Genomic DNA, 17,445 nt, shown 5'->3' with positions numbered 1-17,445 from the left:
ATGTATATATATATATGTAGGTCTTTGGTTATTCGGGTTTTATAAGTCTCCTATATGACTTTTATATGACTTTTATAATATATATATTATAGATTAGAAATGTATTCATATTATAAAACATCTGAGCTTAATAGTACAAGTAGTCCTCAACTTACAACCACAATTGAGCCCAAAATTTCTGTCATTAAGTGAGACATTTATGGTTTTCCTTGCAACAATTGTTAAGTGAATCATTGCTGTTGATAGGTTAATAACCTGGTTGTTAAGCAAATCTCGCTTCCCCATTGACTTGGTTTGTCAGAAGGTTGCAAAATGTGATGACATGCCCCTGGGACACTTCAACCATCATAAATATGAACCGTTTGCCAGACACCTGAATTTTAATCACATGAACATGGTGATGGTACATAGGTTGTAACTACAAAAAACAGTCACATTTTTCAGTGCCATTGTAACTTTGAACGGTCACTAAATGAACAGTTGTAGGTCAAGGATTGCCTGCAGTTCTTAAGTGGTACGTCAAAAAACTAAATAAAATTTACATTGAATAAATGTTAATTTACATGAAGTCTGAAATCATGTTCATATTGATACTTTTCAAGGGTCATCTATCTTGATCTCTGCAGTACCCGCATATGAAAGAGGCTCTGCTTTTCCCAAACAAAATTGTTTCCAGTTTCTAAGGAGAACTTTTTCTGCACTGCTACTTTCAGTGCTGAAAGCTAAATTGGGAATGCAGGGGAACTCCTGTATGAATGCGCATTTAGAATTTATCTAATTGTCTTTTTTGTATTTCTTTTTCATAGAGCTAGACTCTGAGCCTAGTACAGTTCAAAGTCAACAAGGTTTCTCTTTTTTACTGGAGGAAAATATCAAGAGAGAATCCAAATCTTCCAGCTCAGGTATAGGTTGCTTGGAAATATCTTCTTTTCCTTTTCCCTCTTCCTTTTCCCTCTGGAATTCTCTCTGGAGTCCATGTTCACTATGTTGGGAAATTAGAAACCTGCAGCATTAATAAGAGGTATCAGTTGATTCATGGAATATTGTTTTCAAGACATTTACTGCTGCATGAGTTTCTGACCACAGATTCTGTTTTACTGCACACTGAATGCCTAGCGTTGAAGGTGTGTGTGTGTGAGAGAGAGAGAGAGAGAGAGAGACCCTAGCATGTTAATGTGGGGATGCCAGCATACTTCATTAGCACATGTCTTATTAAATGCCAGCATTCCTACTCTGTCTGACTTTTTACATTAATTAAACACAGGAAGGTAGCATCCTGCAAAACAAAATGCAAATGTCCAACCATGTCTTTATGTACAAAAATGACTCTGGACTCTATAAGATTAAAAAGTTTTCCCAGTAGCTCCACCCCAGCTCTTTGTAAAATTGCTCATGAAAAGGAAAAATTAAGTAGGAATAATTGTGGCATTCTTGGAAATTGGTGATTTGTAACTGGTTACATTCCCATGGCAGTTACTTTGTGAATGTGCTAGAGCCTATAGTTCGTCCTTAATATTCTGTATGTGCTCATCAACTCCAAAATGTTTGGGACCACTGCATTATTTGCTTATGAAAGAAATATTCAAAATGATCCAGCCACTATTGATGACTTTGCTGCAGAGATGGGGAGAAGACGTACAATGGTTATCTCTACTCAGGTGTTTAGAGCACATTCCATCATTGATTGGGACTGCCATAATATCTATCTGGGATTAGCTGGCTGGAGTTTTGTTTGGGAGGGATGAGCAATCTGTTGAAAGTTCTTAAGTGTGGCGGTTTATACACCATATGGCATCCTAGCATTTGTTACTAACCTATTCCATTTTCTGAGTTTAGAACACGCCCTGAGACCAAAATAATAAAATCTCTGCCATGCGTTATGGATTCTTTTTCTATTGAGACTATACTCGAAAGCTATTGTAGGTATAGATATGCTATTATACATATGATATGGGGATAGCTTGGCATGATATGGGTTGTATAGAAACAGATGGAATTTGGTGTGTTTTAGCTCTACTTTTTGTTCATAATATGAGTTCTGTTGACAGTCTAAAGTGTGTGTCTGGGAAAGTTAGTAATTCAGATTGAAGCCACTCTTCCCTGGCTTCCCCTTTTCAATATTGCCCATTCTCTAATGTAGCATTGTATATTCTTATTAACTGCTAGGCATCCTCTCTACTTAAAAAATTACAACCACTAAAATTAGTATTGCTCTTGTCCTATTAAATGAAAGGAGCCTTATCTTTTCCAAAGCACTGGCAAGAATGCTGCTTTAAGAGTTCTTTTTAAGATCAGCTGATTTTCCATTATCTTTCTGCTGGACTGTACAGTTAGCAGATGAAGAAATGCTTACTGTATATAAAATACAGTAATTTAGATCTGGAGAACAGCATTGCTGGGTTAATGGAATTTGATTCTTGAACTAGCCCTATTCTAACTTCTATAATGCGCATGAGATTAAAGAATAGAATAGAATAGAATAGAATTTTATTGGCCAAGTGTGATTGGACACACAAGGAATTTGTCTTGGTGCATATGCTCTCAGTGTACATAAAAGAAAAGATACGTTCATCAAGGTACAACATTTACAACACAATTGATGATCAATATATCAATATAAATCATAAGGATTGCCAGCAACAAGTTATAGTCATACAGTCATAAGTGGAAAGAGATTGGTGATGGGAACTATGAAACGATTAATAGTAGTGCAGATTCAGTAAATAGTCTGACAGTGTTGAGGGAATTATTTGTTTAGCAGAGTGATGGCCTTCGGGAAAAAACTGTTCTTGTGTCTAGTTGTTCTGGTGTGCAGTGCTCTATAGCGTCGTTTTGAGGGTAGGAGTTGAAACAGTTTATGTCCAGGATGCGAGGGATCTGCAAATATTTTCACGGCTCTCTTCTTGATTCGTGCAGTATACAGGTCCTCAATGGAAGGCAAGTTGGTAGCAATTATTTTTGGAGATGGATTCATGAGTAAATATCTTCATGAAAGGAACTATAGACTGTTGATGTCTGAATTTACCTTCTCAAATCTGAGAACAGTGATAACAGAGCACAGGATTACTGTGCTCCCATCTTCATATATTCAAAAGCCTGAAGCTTGAGGAAGGTGATTCTGCCATAGAAGCTATGACTGTTAGTATAGTTGCTATGGACTGAGGTCTTCATTCAAAAATATATTAAAGCAGATATCAAGAGAAGAAGAAAAAACAATGCTTTAAATATATGAATATAATTTTTGAAGATTGCATAGTACCCATTCTGTTCACTGAGCATTTAAGTAATTGGAACCAGATAACAGAATCTTACATTTCTAAACTTTTTGTATATATTTTCAAATACATTCCACAGATTTGATTACTGATATTCATGAAAATGGTCTGAACAATTCTGTAGATAAGGTAAGAAGTGCTGAAATAAGAAGCAGAATGTATAAATAAATTCTAGTAACTGAGTATTCCTTGTTTTTAATTTTAAAAATATACAAGAGGTTGTATCTCTTAAGAAGCTTGAAACACTTGATCTTGTAAAGATATGTGTGCTGTATTCTAGCATTTTGGGGGAAATGATGCTGTTGACAGTTATCAAATATTTCATATTCCCATCTGTTATCATTCTGTATTGTTTATATATTTAAGGTTTTATTGTTTGCAGTGAAAGCAATAGAAGAAAGAAAGTGAAAATGTATTTTCATATGCTTAATGTCTGAGATTCACACATATGGGTTACACATTGGTACAGAACATCCATAATCTTTGTTTCATCTCATCATATTTGCTGGTTTTCACAAAATAGAAATTTTTTTCAACAAGGAGTTATGAATTCGCAATGACTACATAAAGAACTCCAGTTACTTTTTTTTCAACCATCTCCAAATTCTTTTCTAAATAAGCTTTTCATGCTGCTTTGAAGATTGACAAAGTGATGCTCTAAAAATTTCTTACATTTTCCTCTGTTGCCATTTTTACAACTGAACTTCCTCTTTAAGTGCTGCTATTTGTTTCATTGATAGTGAAGGAGGAAGGGAAATAAATTAAGCATTTTCTCCTTTCATAAATATAGATCTGATATTACTGTTACAATTATTTTCTGCATAAGCTCTGAGAGGTTGTCCTGAACATTCTCATCTAATTTTATCCCTATAACAGGGGTGAAATGGTCCCGGATCGGACCAGCTCGCGCGATCCAGTAGCGATGGCGGCTGCTGGTTCGGAGGACCGGTAGCAAAAAATCCCTGGCCCTGCCCCCCCGCCTCTGCTGAGCCCCACCATCAACAGAGGTTTTTTTTTTTACTTTTAAAAGAAGGTTTTGCTTCAGCCGAAACATGCCTTTAAAAGTAAAAAAAAGCCTTTGAGGATCCCGCCCCTCAGCTGAGATCGGCAGAGCCTTTAAACTTTAAAAAAAAAAATTAAAGGCTACTCTGAGGATCTCACCTGAGTTCCTCATCAGCAGAAAACATGTAGAAAACTTCCTTTTAAGAGAGTCTAAGATACTTACTGATTACTGATTACTGATTGATCTCATGGCTTTTTTCCCAGCAGAAAAGCCCCAGTTTCGCTTTCAGCACCAGACAGAACTAATCTAATTTAGCTAATCTATTTCATCACTGAGTGATTAATGCTGGCTGGCTGAGGAACTCTGGGAATTGAAGTCCACAAACCTTAATAATAAAATAAAATATTTGTGCAGCTTTCTGAGATTTGGTGTGTTTCTGTAGTGTTTCACTCTAACTACACAAACACACAAAATCTCAGAAAGCTGTATGTGGTATTTTGTGTGTGTCTCTCTGTGTGTGTGTCAGTTGTGTTGTGTTGTGTGTGTGTAAAGTGTGAAAGTTGGTTTTTGAGCTTTTTGTGGCTGTGTGAAGTGTGAAGTGCAGCTGCTTTTACATTGTGTGTGAGTCAGTTGTGTTGTGTTGTGTGTGTGTAAAGTGTGAAAGTTGGTTTTTGAGCTTTTTGTGGTTATGTGAAGTGCAGCTGCTTTTACATTGTGTGTGAGTCAGTTGTGTTGTGTTGTGTTGTGTTGTGTGTGTGTGTAAAGTGTGAAAGTTGGTTTTTGGTACCTCTTATTGTTTTTTAATAGTTTGTTTATTATTTTTATTATTTATTGTTATTGGCCACGCCCACCCAGCCATCTGACCACCAAGCCACGCCCACCAATTAAGCCACGCCCACAGAACCGCTAGGGAAAATTTTTAGATTTCACCCCTGCCCTATAGTAAATATGTAATGTAAATATGAGATAATGTGAGCTGAACGGTCCAGAATTGGCCAGTGTGTTCCGTTGTCAAGTGTAAATTTGAACCCTGGTACAAGTCCATTACTAGATGACATGACTGAAGGAAGAGGAAAAAGAATACTTTTAGAGCATTTTCTAATTTAAGAATGAGCATTAATTAATAAAACAAATAACCCCCTAAAAATCCTCTGCTGATTAAAAATGATATTCTTCCTTCATTTCACATATAGTTTGTCACCTTATGCATTATGACAAAATGGTAATAAGTGGATGAATTGCTTCATCATGAAGTAACTGACCTGAAATATAATGGGTTCATCCTAAAGATTCCTAGTGAAGAAAAAAGTGGAAAAACAATTATGGGCTGAATTTCAAATTAGGTATTAATTATACTTGAGAGATAGCTTCAGCTGCAACAAAGATTCTTCCAACCTCTCAGTGCATTAAGTTCGTTATGTGACTGTATTATAACTTGCTTTCTACCAAACAAGTGTAAAAAGCTGCTATTTTTAAAAAAAAAATTATAAAAATAATTTAGCTTCTATATTGAGAATTATAATGAGAGGAAAAAAGATGTACATAATCATATATATATATATATATATATATATATATATATATATATATATATATATATATATATATATATATATATATATATATATATATGTCAGTCGGTTGGTTGGTCTTGGCGTATTTGGGTCTTTTCCCATGTAAGGTTGAAAGTATCTAGGCAACAATTCGAGGAGGTCCCTCTCGTCATCTTCAGGCTGGTGCTTTCAGCTTTGCGCCTATGTGAGAAGCCGAAAGCACCAGCCTGAAGATGACGAGTGGAACCTCATCAAAACGTTGCCTAGATACTTTCAACCTTACATGGGAAAAGACCCGAATATGCCAAGACCTACATACCTATACCCGTGAAAACCTACGAATATATATAGGGAAGAAGAAAGGAAGAAACAGCTACAATCACACATTGCTCCCAGAAGCACGAAGCTGAAGCCTGAAGATGATGAATGAGACTTCGTCGAAACGTTGCCAAGACACTTCCAATTTTACGCGGGAGAAAACCCGAATAACCAAAGACCTACATACAAACACCCGCGAAAACCTCAGAAAACATATATATATTAAATCATACTATTTCAAAATTGCTATAATGTTAAAAGCAAAATAGATGTCACCTAAATACTGTACATATAAATGTTATAATTCATTTTTCAAAGCATGGTGTACGGCAAGACTAATATCAGAAGAAACAACATCAAATTATTGTTGAGATTAGTCTGTCTCCTCAAGCTGAATTTAAGAAATTCACCTCCAGAGTTTCTTTCTAGGCCATATAAACTTTGGAACATATGTGTTCTTCTATGTAGAAATTACTTTTAGAATTGTCTGTATATCCCTAATAAATCCACAATATTGGAAATGAAGAGAACACTATTGTACTCTAGGCATCATTGGTTGAGTGCTAACATATGTAGAAAAGGCAGTGACATTTTCTATTTCTTCTTCTGTTTTTAATGGAAACTTCATACCCAAAATGAAGATATTGATGTGTTAATGAAGAAAAGGGCCATTTTATAGAAAATAAAAAGGTTGAATATGCAGATTTATTTATTTATTTATCTATCAATTATATTTTTTGGCTGCCCATCTAACCACAGATGTTGGATGCATGTGATAGTATGGAAATGTAGAGATTTTAAGCTGATCAATTTAAATGAATTCCATTCTAAATCTAAAAAATAAACCTCTGTGGATTTTTTTTTCACCTCCTTCCCAACATTTATTAAATGAGCTAAATTTTATCTATTCTCTCATAAGGTAATTTCAGCCATCCAAAAGACCCAGCAGCGGTGTTTGAATGACTGGAGTTTTGTTGAACATTTTCAACCACAACTCCTTTTCCAGGTAACTTTAATTTGCCTCATTTAGTAAACATTCTTGCAAAGGACCTGCTTAATATTCCACAAAATAAATCTGTGTTTATATTTTCAACATTACACCAAAATTGAGATTAATCTGAGGACAATTACTTGAAATGGTATTCTCTGTGTAGCTATGGATATTCTAGCAGAAGTTATTTATCATTCTAGAATATTTCTGGATTGTGGATCAAAATAAACCATGGTCAACCTGACAGGTGGCTTTCTTCAGGAGCGATAGATGAAGTGCAACTTCATTGACTTGTTTGGTTTCTCAATAGTTTTTGATAGTACTGATTGTGGTGTCCTCCTAGATAGTTTAATTGCATTAGAATGTGTGTGTGTGTGTGTGTGTGTGTGTGTGTGTGTGTGTTTGTTTATGTATGTGTGGGGGGGGGAGGTAAATTGAGGACTTTGCCTGTTTTGAACACATTTGAACTTTGTTAGAAAGTACTAATACATAATTTAGAAGTTCTACATTCTTCAGAGTCCTCAAAGATTTGATTGCTGTATTATCTTTCCTGAGCAGCAATAGCTTAGGTAATATGATAGGTTACCTACTATGAGTCACCTACTGGTAATTTTACGTTCTGTTTAAGTGCTGTATGACATATTCAAGTTCAGGAAATTGTAATTGGGATGTTGAGTGAACACTTTGCTGACTGCATATGTTACACTATTGTTAAAGCAACTGTAGTTGAATCAGTTTCAAGGTTTTGCTCTTAACATACTAATAGGTCATCTTTCCCATTACAGACCAGTTCATTACTAAAATAAGCCATCCATATATGTCCATATTTTGGATTTTGGAATGGCTAACACAATGTCTGATTCTAAATCCCTATGAGATACTGCGGGGCTGTGCATGCACACAAACATTGTACATCTGAAAAAAATTCTGCATGGAGGAATGGGAAAAATATTCCTTTCAGTCAGTATCAGAGAATGGTAGGCAATTATAAGCAATGCCTCCTTGAGATTGTTTCTACCAAAGTAGTCAACCAACAATCAACAAGAGAACCAATTAGCTGCTCAGAATTTAAATCTTTTATGTACACTGAGAGCATATGCACCAAGACAAATTCCTTGTGTGTCCAATCACACTTGGCCAATAAATTCTATTCTAATTCTAATTCTTAAATATAGCTCCAAATGGACAACCAATCAAACGACCAACTGACAAGCTTGGAAAGCAAACCACTGCCAAAATCTAAAACCCAAGCTACAAGTATTTTCTATTGTTTCAAATTTACATCACATTTATTTTTATATTGTTTGAATAAAGACAAAATATTGATATATTCACATATGTTAAAGAAGAAAAAGCTTTACATGGGATGTACTTACTTTTTCACATGACTGTATCTCTACTCAAGGCTTTTTTATTTTAAATATTATATGCGTTGCTTTAGTGGGTTTTTTTTTCTTTTCCTCACTTTTTCAAACTGAATGTTATTTCTACATTGTTCTCTATTTTATACAATCATTTACATTTTGAATATACATGGTAAAACACTTCACGATTTCTATTATTGGTGTCTATCAGTTGTCTATAAACCATTTGGCACAAATAAATATACTCACTGTCTTTTTTTCCATCACCTCTACAGACAGTCTCTTAATGAGAATGGAGTTGTATTAATTCTTCTCTTGTTAACAGGTCCTTCACAATGCAACTCAGAATTATAGGTGCATTGATTCCTATTATCATACTCAAGATAACTCTTTGCTGATAGTGCTTCATAATCCCATAAACCAACATCGTCAGTTCCAGGAGTTCTGGAACATTTCACTGCATTCTGATGTTGGGTTCAGGTAAAATGGATTTCAAATTCTATCGTATCACATGGAAAGGGAGAAGGAGTGAATTATGACAATGAATAATAATTCAGTGATGATGAATAAGTGGTGCTACTTTACCATCATTACTGGTAAATTATTTGTACAATTTAATAGTTAGCAAAAGTAAACTGCTTTTATGTAACAATAATCATTTCCCAATCTCACATCCAATGAGATTCAACTATCATATTTTTGAATTCCAAAAAAAGGGGAAATAGGTAACAATATATTTTTAACAATTTCACACTTGTGCCAGACATTTTGAATACTAGCTTTTACATAGGGCTACTAATATAAGGGATATGCTTATGTAATATTTGTATAATAGACTATTCTAAGTCTGTGAATATTAAAACAACAGGCATTTCTACACAATGACAACAATGTGAATATGAGAAGAAATTACTATTGATTCTAACTGTAGTTTGCTCTTTTTCAGAAGGTGGATTGGGTGGGGGTATAAGCTAATTTGTGCGGGCCAAGACTTTGTTCATGACTAAAAATGTATGCTCCAAATAAAGACAAATTGCTTTTTATAAAGGACCTATGGATAAATTACCATATTAAATTTGATGGTGGGGAATGGAAAGTAGTAATATGTGCACAAAAGGACAGAACCTCTGCAAAAAAATTAAAATAACAGAAAGGAAATTATCAAAAGCTTTTTTAAATAGGAATTATCTTAAAGTTTATAATTACACCAGTAAAAATGGGATAGCAATAGCACTTAGACTTATATATGACTTCACAGTGCTTTATAGCCCTCTCTAAGTGGTTTACAGAGTCAGCATATTGCCCCCAACAAGCTGGGTCCTCACTTTACCAACCTTGGAAGGCTGGAAGGCTGAGTCAACCTTGAGCCTGGTGAGATTCAAACTGCCAAATTGCAGGCAGCCAGTAGTCAGCAGAAGTAGCTGCAGTACTGCATTCTAACCACTGTGCTACCACAGATGGCATTAATGCATCCATTCTTGCTCTCCTTGACCGCTTGGTTTTAGATACCATTGACCAAAAGGTATCCTTTTGGGCTGGCTGTAGGGTTTGGGGAGTGGTGCAGAATTATTCTGGTTCAGCACATTTCTCCAGGGCCGGTCTCAATCAGTGGCAAAAAGGGGTAAGAGGTCCAGCCCCTGGCTACCACTTGGATTACTGCAACAAGTTCTACGTGGGGTTGCCCTTGAAGAGTATTTGAAAGCTATAACTGATGCAAAATGCAGCAGTGTACACTGTTCCTGGGGGCCTAGGCTGGCACATATAATACTGCTGTTTCTGAAAAGCTGCATTGGTTATCATTTTGCTTCCAGATCCAATTCAAGGTGTTATTATCTTTAAAGCCATAAATGCCATGGGTTCACAGTATCTGAGGAATTGCCTCATCTGATTGGGACTAGCCCACTCCCTTGTGCCAGCAGAAAAGGCCTTCTATGGACCTGGTTTGCTAATGAATTCCGTAGGTCAGGGTCAAGGAGAAGAGCTTTTTCTAGTCGGTGTTCTGATTGATAGCAGTAATATATTTTCCAGGAATTATCTGGAATTGGTGGCTGCCTCCATTGATGAATGGATAGTGTCAGAAGAAGCCAAATACCAGGAAGAAAAGATGACTAAAGAACTGGAGGCACTTAGATTGGCTAAAGAGGCAATGGAGAAACCTCCTGCTGAGGTCAAGTCTCCACCTTCTGGCAAAAAAGGGGCTGCTGCAAAGAAAGGGAAAAGTAAGTATCTTTATGATATTGTCATGCGCAAAGAATCAGGACCATATGTTAAGTTGCAGTTAAGGAGATTTATTACTCAAACAATAAAGAATCTAGTCAACTAATGTTCAGTGCTAAAAATTGGTGTTAGATAAGTGTCAACAGAATTCAAGTGGGGTTGGTCATAGATGTGGTAATGCAATAATTTTAGCCTGATGATTCGTTTAGCTTTGTTCCCACCCACCTCTACCTTTTCTTGTCCTACAGATCTAATCTAGTGGTGTCTATGATATAACCAACCTGTTATATTTCAGTTTGAAACCAAGCACCCCACACAGCACTTTTCATCTGAAGGTCCCAAATGGACTGCAATGCATGGAGCAAAGCTCCAAACAGCTTCATTGTTCTGTGGAAGCAAAGCTAAAACTGTTTTAAGTATTCTGGGCATAGGAAACAAAGGATACACAGTATGAGCTGCTACTCCTTTGTATTTTTACATCAAGGCCATGGGAGTAAAGAGCATGGCAGTCTGTGTTGATGGGTTATAGGCCAATTAATTTTGCACAAGTATTGGCAAAAGGGATTTTTTTAAAAAATGAAACATACATTCACATACACATAAACCTACTATTGCAGATAGCTTGACTGAAGTCTCTTTGTGAAGAGAATTGAAGCTCTTTACTTTCCACATAGGTGAAAACGGGTCTAAATTATTTGAATAGCAATAATACATCCTTGTTTGGTCAATCCCAGTATTTCTATGCTGTGGAGTTTCTTTAAATGTTACTGAACACTGCATGGGCAGGGTGCTAGCTGTCCCCCTGCAAGAAAAGGAGCTGCTTCTTTTAACTATATGAATAACAGATGTTAATACTACAACAGCACACTATCCACTTTTATTATACCTGTTGTTTGGCCAGGTACTACCAAATAAAATATACTGGTATCTTCAGATCTTTCAGACCAAGCTCGGCTCATAGTAATCTTGTGTATTTTGACCTATAATATTCTTTTAGGGATAGCTTGCTATTGCTTTCTTCCTAGTGTTTTTTTTATTCCAGTTTGGTTTATAGTTTATTATCCAAACAAAAACACTGTTGCTACTTAATCAGAAACATAACCAATATAGTTTCTGAAATGCACCGTTGTCTTCAACATCAATCCTCAAGAACATGCAAATTACATATCAACAAAATGTCAGCAAACTCAGATGGGCAACATAAAAATTTAATAAATAAATAAAAGTTAGGGATGGTAGGTGTTGCTTACTGTTTTGTTTACATGAATATGGAAGTGGCATGTTATTGCTAACTTTGGAGATGTTTTTTCCTAACCTGTTCTACTATCCTGGTATTTCTTGGTGGTGTCCCATCCAAGCACTAAACAGTTTTGGTCTACTTAGCTTTTGGAGATCAGCCAAGGTTAGCCAGATACTGCAATGTAACTCAGCTATGCTTTTTCCTACCTGAAAAGTACTTGCAGTTTTCAGGCATGAGAGGAGATAGATCTGTTTAATTCTCCCAATTATTATGAGAGAGTAGCTCTTCTAAAATCAATTTTTAGGCCAGATGGAAAAGTAGATATTTCTGTTTCCATCAGTGGAAAGTGCTTTTGGGAGGAAAAACATACGGTTGGATTTAATTGAAAATGTCTTCCTATAGATTTCTGTTTACTTAAAATATTTAACATCTTACTCACAGAACCGTTTATGTAACATTCTCATATTATATAAGATTGTAACTTTATCTTTATGCTTTCTAAAATTTCAAAGGTTCTTCCAAAAGTAAAGTAGAAGTTTCATCCGAACCTGTAGTTGAGAAGGAAAAAAATATATTTGTCAGAGATGAATCTCTTAAGGTAACTACTGATTACTACTGAATACCACTTATTCCTCTATTTATGTAGCTGAAATATAAGAACGTGTCTAGATAAATATATGAAATTAGCAGTTATGATCATAGTAATATTACTTTGATGCAGTATTAAATAATGCATATTATAGTAGCATCTAAATCATGTAGTAGTTGAAATATAGTGCAAGCAAATAATCATGTTGCTTGCTACAATTGCCTAAAATAGCAATTTTCCTAAAGAGAAAAATAAAGAACACATTCAATAATGGATCAGATTGTTGAGGCAAAACCCAAATTGCTTGGCTATGTTAAAATTCACATTTCATGTTAGGTCTGACTCTTGAACTTTCCTTTTTCTACTGTAGGCCTGGAAAGAAGAGCAAGAGAGGCTGTTGGAGGAAGAACGCTTAAAAGAACTAAAAAAAGCAGAGAAGAAGGAAAAATCTGATGGGAAAAAGAAAGGCCAGGGTAAAGAGCCACCCATTCCTGAAGAAGGAAAGCCATCTAAGAAAAAGGGTTTAAAGGATAAAGCAGAATCATCCAAATCCCTAGAGGTTGAAGATCAGGCCAAGTTGCAGAAACAGAGTAAACAAACTCTGCCTTCTTTGCCTGCAGAGAAAGACTATGAGGTGAATCAGTTAATGATTGCATAAATTGCTGGATATGATTATTGAAAAATAATACTGGAAAAAATAGTTATTGGGTATTGCACGGTTCAACTAATAGGTGCACCTTTCAAGAAGTCTTCAGTGCTAATGTTTTGTCTGAAACCTGGATTTTCTTACACAGTCAATGTGCCCCAGCAATATTCTGGTGTGATCTTCTTTGTTATCCCTATACATTCTCATAGTAGATTTTATGCTGTCTTTATTTAATTGCCAGCAATATTTAGGAATTTCTGATGTCAGAACAGTAGCAAACTGGGGCATTTTATTACTTATTCTGTATTATTTTGGTTATTTAATTGTTGGTTTGGCCCTTAGCTTTTATAAATTTTCTGGAAGGGAATTTTAATCAAAACATTTTAAAAAGAAAACTATCTATCTAAAGCTGCAGGAGTATGATAATATAGTGACAACACTGAGGGAGAAGTTAATATGAACTGACAATATTATTTATGTTTATCTATGTATCAAAAGGAACAGAACCTTCCAAAGTTTTTAGAAACAATTAGTTTATGGGGTCTTGGATGGAGATAGATAGACAGACACCTTTGGTTATTCCTGGCTTTAAGCTTTTTAAGTACATAATGTTACCAGGATAAAGATGGAAAGCAGAATGCAGGGTGATCTTTCTACATCACAAAAAGAACAACAACAACAAATACAGTTTGATGGAAAAGGGTGATCTTATTTTCAAGAGTGCCTTTCATGTTCTTGACAATTGGGCAGGTTCATAAGAGGTGGTTCTTAGATAGATCTTAAGGAATGTAGGGTTTCACTTTTAAAGTGAATGCCAACACCTGAAATCATGCCTGGTAAATAATCAGCAATTGTTGAGGTTTTTTTTTTACCCTAGACCAGTGATGGCAAACCTATGGCATGTGTGCTGGAAGTGGCATGCAGACCCATCGCTCCGGGCACACCAGCCATTGCCCATTGCCCTTCCGGGTTCCGCCAGCTGGTCTTTGCGCATGTGGGAGTACTGGAAACTGGAAGAGCAGCTCCCTGGTGCGCATGTGCGCACCGGGAAGCTGAGCTTTCAATTTCTGGTGCACGCATGCACACCGACCAGCTGGTCTTTGCACGTGCATGCACGCCAGAAAACAGAAAACCAGGTGACCGGCGTGCATGTGTGCGCCGGAAACTAGAAGCTCAGTTCCTGGCACACGCATGTGCACTGGGGAACTACTCTTCTGGTTTCTGGTACGCCTGTGTACCAGGGAGTTGATCTTCCGGTTTCTAGTGCTCCCCTGCATGTGTGTGCACTCCCATTTTGGCACTTGGTGCCAAAAAGGTTCACCAACATTGCCCTAGACCAGGGGTCTGCAAACTTGGCTCTTTTAAGACGTGTGGACTTCAACTCCCTTTGCTGGCTGAGGAACTCTGGAAGTTGAAGTCCGCACATCTTAAAAGAGCCAAGTTTGCAGATCCCTGTCCTAGACAGAGGATTTACTACTTAGCATCATTTGGAAGCTTTGCAGAACATACAGTATCTCAGTAGTCAAGAAGGTAGTAAAATCTTTGTTGCCAAAACTTATATAAGAAGTGTCCTCTCAAGGAAGACCCTTATCTTAGGACCTCCAGAAGCAAGACCTACTTCATAAGTCAACAACAAATCCTTTCAGTCTGAAAAGCTTCATTTGAATTTTTCTATTTCGCTTTAGGACCATAAGGATCACCCACACCTGGCCTAAACCGATGTGAAACTCTCTGATCTGCAAAAAGAACAGAAATCAATTAGGCAACCATTCCAAATTTTGATTTTATTTTCATTTTTAATTCCCAGGATTTGGCCTCCAAAGCTTAATTTAGTAAAATAAACCATATTTCCTGATTTGGTTTGTTAGAGATTCCCAGTTTTCCCCATTACTTCTATTTAATTTGATTATATATTGTTCTATAACTGTTCTCTTCTAGTTTCTTGGATATAATATGGGTGAGAATCCCATTCAGGTTTCAGGGACTATCCAGTATCTTTTCCCTACTGATGGAGGGCAAATCCAAGCAGAAAAAATAATGTTTGAAAAAGGTATTTTTTTTTTCATATTGTGAAGGTTCCCTATTGGACATTGAAATGCCTATTTATATGCTTGTCACCCAGTATAAACATACCCTGAAACTTTAGTCAGAAATTAAATTAATTGGAAAATACGACTCTCTATGACTAATACTGTAGCCACGCAAGTTAGATATTATTTTCACATTGTAGGCAAAACACTTCTCAAAAGTAATTATTGCAGAACATTTATTTATTTATTTATTTATTTATTTTGTCACAACAATATATGTAGGAACATGCTGGAAGATGAAATTCCACTTACATACTGCTTGTTGGCTTCTCAAAGGAATCTGGTCAGTTGATTGTGGGAATAAAATAGTGAGGACTGAGGGTGGGGCACTGGGGCAACATAGGGTCTTAAGCTAGCTATGTTCAATAGGAGTTGCTTTAACATAAAATGAAAAATTGTAATGCGACCAACTGGCATGTATTTCACTGAGTCCATCTCAGCAATATTTCTCAAGTCTAATTAAGCACACAAAATATATTAGAAGAAATTAAATGCAGAGAAACATACATTTAAGGAAATTCACTAACAGATAACCCAATAGATGTGGCATCTTCATATGTATATTTTGAATTCTAATATTTAAAATTATTAAATTCTGACAAAGTGCTATTTAAAACTTATTTCACATCACTAATCAAAATTAATATACCAGACAAAGGATGTTAATGATTGATATAAGAATTCTAAGGGGATATTTATGCATCAACAAATAAATTTAATTAAAATTTTAAGAAATTTTAAGAAAATTCTGTTTTCACTCTGTTTTTGAAAAATGTACTTATATACTTTATGTATCTTACTTTAAAGATTATACTAAATTAGTTAATATGGAAAAGAACAAGAAGCTATGCAGCTATGGGCTTCAAACATTTTAGCAAATGGTTCTTTGTCTGGTTGCTGGGTGGGCGTGGCCATGGTGCGCGTGGCCTAGTCAACCTCCTGCACCATGGTGGGGGGGGGGCGTGTTTTTGCCCTCCTCAGGCTCTGGAGGCTTTCGTCGAGCCTCCGGGTGGGCGAAAACGGCCTCCCCAGGCTCCGGAGGCCCTCTTCCGGCCTTCTGGGCTCATTTCCAGCCTTCCTGAACTTCCGCCAGGCCCGTTTTTCATCTTCCCTGAGCCTCCGTGCACCCCCTGCACTTACCTGCATCCAAAATGGGCTGCATGGGGACTCCTGGGAGGGGCAGGGTGGGGTGGGAGGGGCCAGCCAGGAGTGGGATTTGGAGGTTCTCTGAACTGCACAGAATCTTAGCTAGAGGTTCTCCTGAACCCTTGTGAACCATCAGCAGCTCACTCCTGAAGCTATGTCTAACTTCAGAAGATGGATTCTTAATCTTCAACAAATGTTCTAGCAATCAGTATAATGTAATTGTTATATGGATTATTTAACATTAGAATCATGACTGCCCATTCTGATATTAATTATTTATTTGTTTTCATTTTCTAGGGTCAACCTTAGTTAAAGTGAAGGTGATAAAAGATAATCACAGTTTCTTCATTCATATAATAGATCCCCAGATAAGCCTAATAGAAGCTAAAAGTGAAGAAGAAAGTTTGGGTTCCCTAGAAGACCATGAGATAAAGCCAGGTAATTGAGTGAATACTAACTGTTTAAAATTTTCATTTTGATAACTATAAATGACCAAATCATGGTTTCATTATTCATAAAAATGCTTCAGAAATGTATGCTTCTCTTGTGTGCAACCATTCCTTTGATTAGCAAAATCCATAATTCATTGCAGTTTCTTTGATTCACTTATCAAGCAAGCATGAGTTTTAAATGTTATGCTCAGAAAAGCAAATTTTTATTTGATTTTAGGCTTTTTTATCTGCCTTTATTATTTTTATAAATGACTCAAAACAGCAAACATATATCCTATTCCTATTTTCCCCTCAACAACAGCCCTGTTAAGTGAGTTTGGTTGAGAGACAGATTAATCTTGTGGATGCCTTTGGAAGCACCCAGTTTAGATGGTAGAAAATGCAATCTTTCTGTTAGTTCAAGATATGGGACTGTCCCCAACTTTAATTTCCTTACTGTTTTCATTGGAGAGCAAATGATTCTTAGATTTAGCTGTCCTTAATGCTGCTTATTTCCAGAATTAATTTTATTGGGGGGGAGGGGTGTATAATAAATGGTTGTTTTAATTATTTTTGAACTAG

At 36.2% G+C, this 17,445-nt stretch overlaps 1 protein-coding gene across 1 annotated transcript in view; it reads left to right on the top strand.

Moving 5' to 3' along the window:
- SPAG17 (sperm associated antigen 17) overlaps window positions 1–17,445 on the top strand; it is a 110,457-nt gene that overhangs the window by 36,593 nt on the left and 56,419 nt on the right. The window contains exons 15-22 of the mRNA XM_058166149.1: window positions 3,355–3,426; window positions 7,079–7,155; window positions 8,830–8,984; window positions 10,533–10,723; window positions 12,474–12,559; window positions 12,921–13,184; window positions 15,135–15,246; window positions 16,730–16,870. Of these exons, the coding sequence (XP_058022132.1) occupies window positions 3,355–3,426; window positions 7,079–7,155; window positions 8,830–8,984; window positions 10,533–10,723; window positions 12,474–12,559; window positions 12,921–13,184; window positions 15,135–15,246; window positions 16,730–16,870 (1,098 nt within the window). The remainder of the gene's footprint in view (window positions 1–3,354; window positions 3,427–7,078; window positions 7,156–8,829; window positions 8,985–10,532; window positions 10,724–12,473; window positions 12,560–12,920; window positions 13,185–15,134; window positions 15,247–16,729; window positions 16,871–17,445) is intronic.

This window comes from Ahaetulla prasina, chromosome 2 (genome assembly GCF_028640845.1).
Source record: "Ahaetulla prasina isolate Xishuangbanna chromosome 2, ASM2864084v1, whole genome shotgun sequence".
NCBI lineage: Eukaryota > Metazoa > Chordata > Lepidosauria > Squamata > Colubridae > Ahaetulla > Ahaetulla prasina.
Note: the sequence above shows the minus strand (reverse complement) of the source record. Positions and strands in the feature narration are given on the sequence as shown.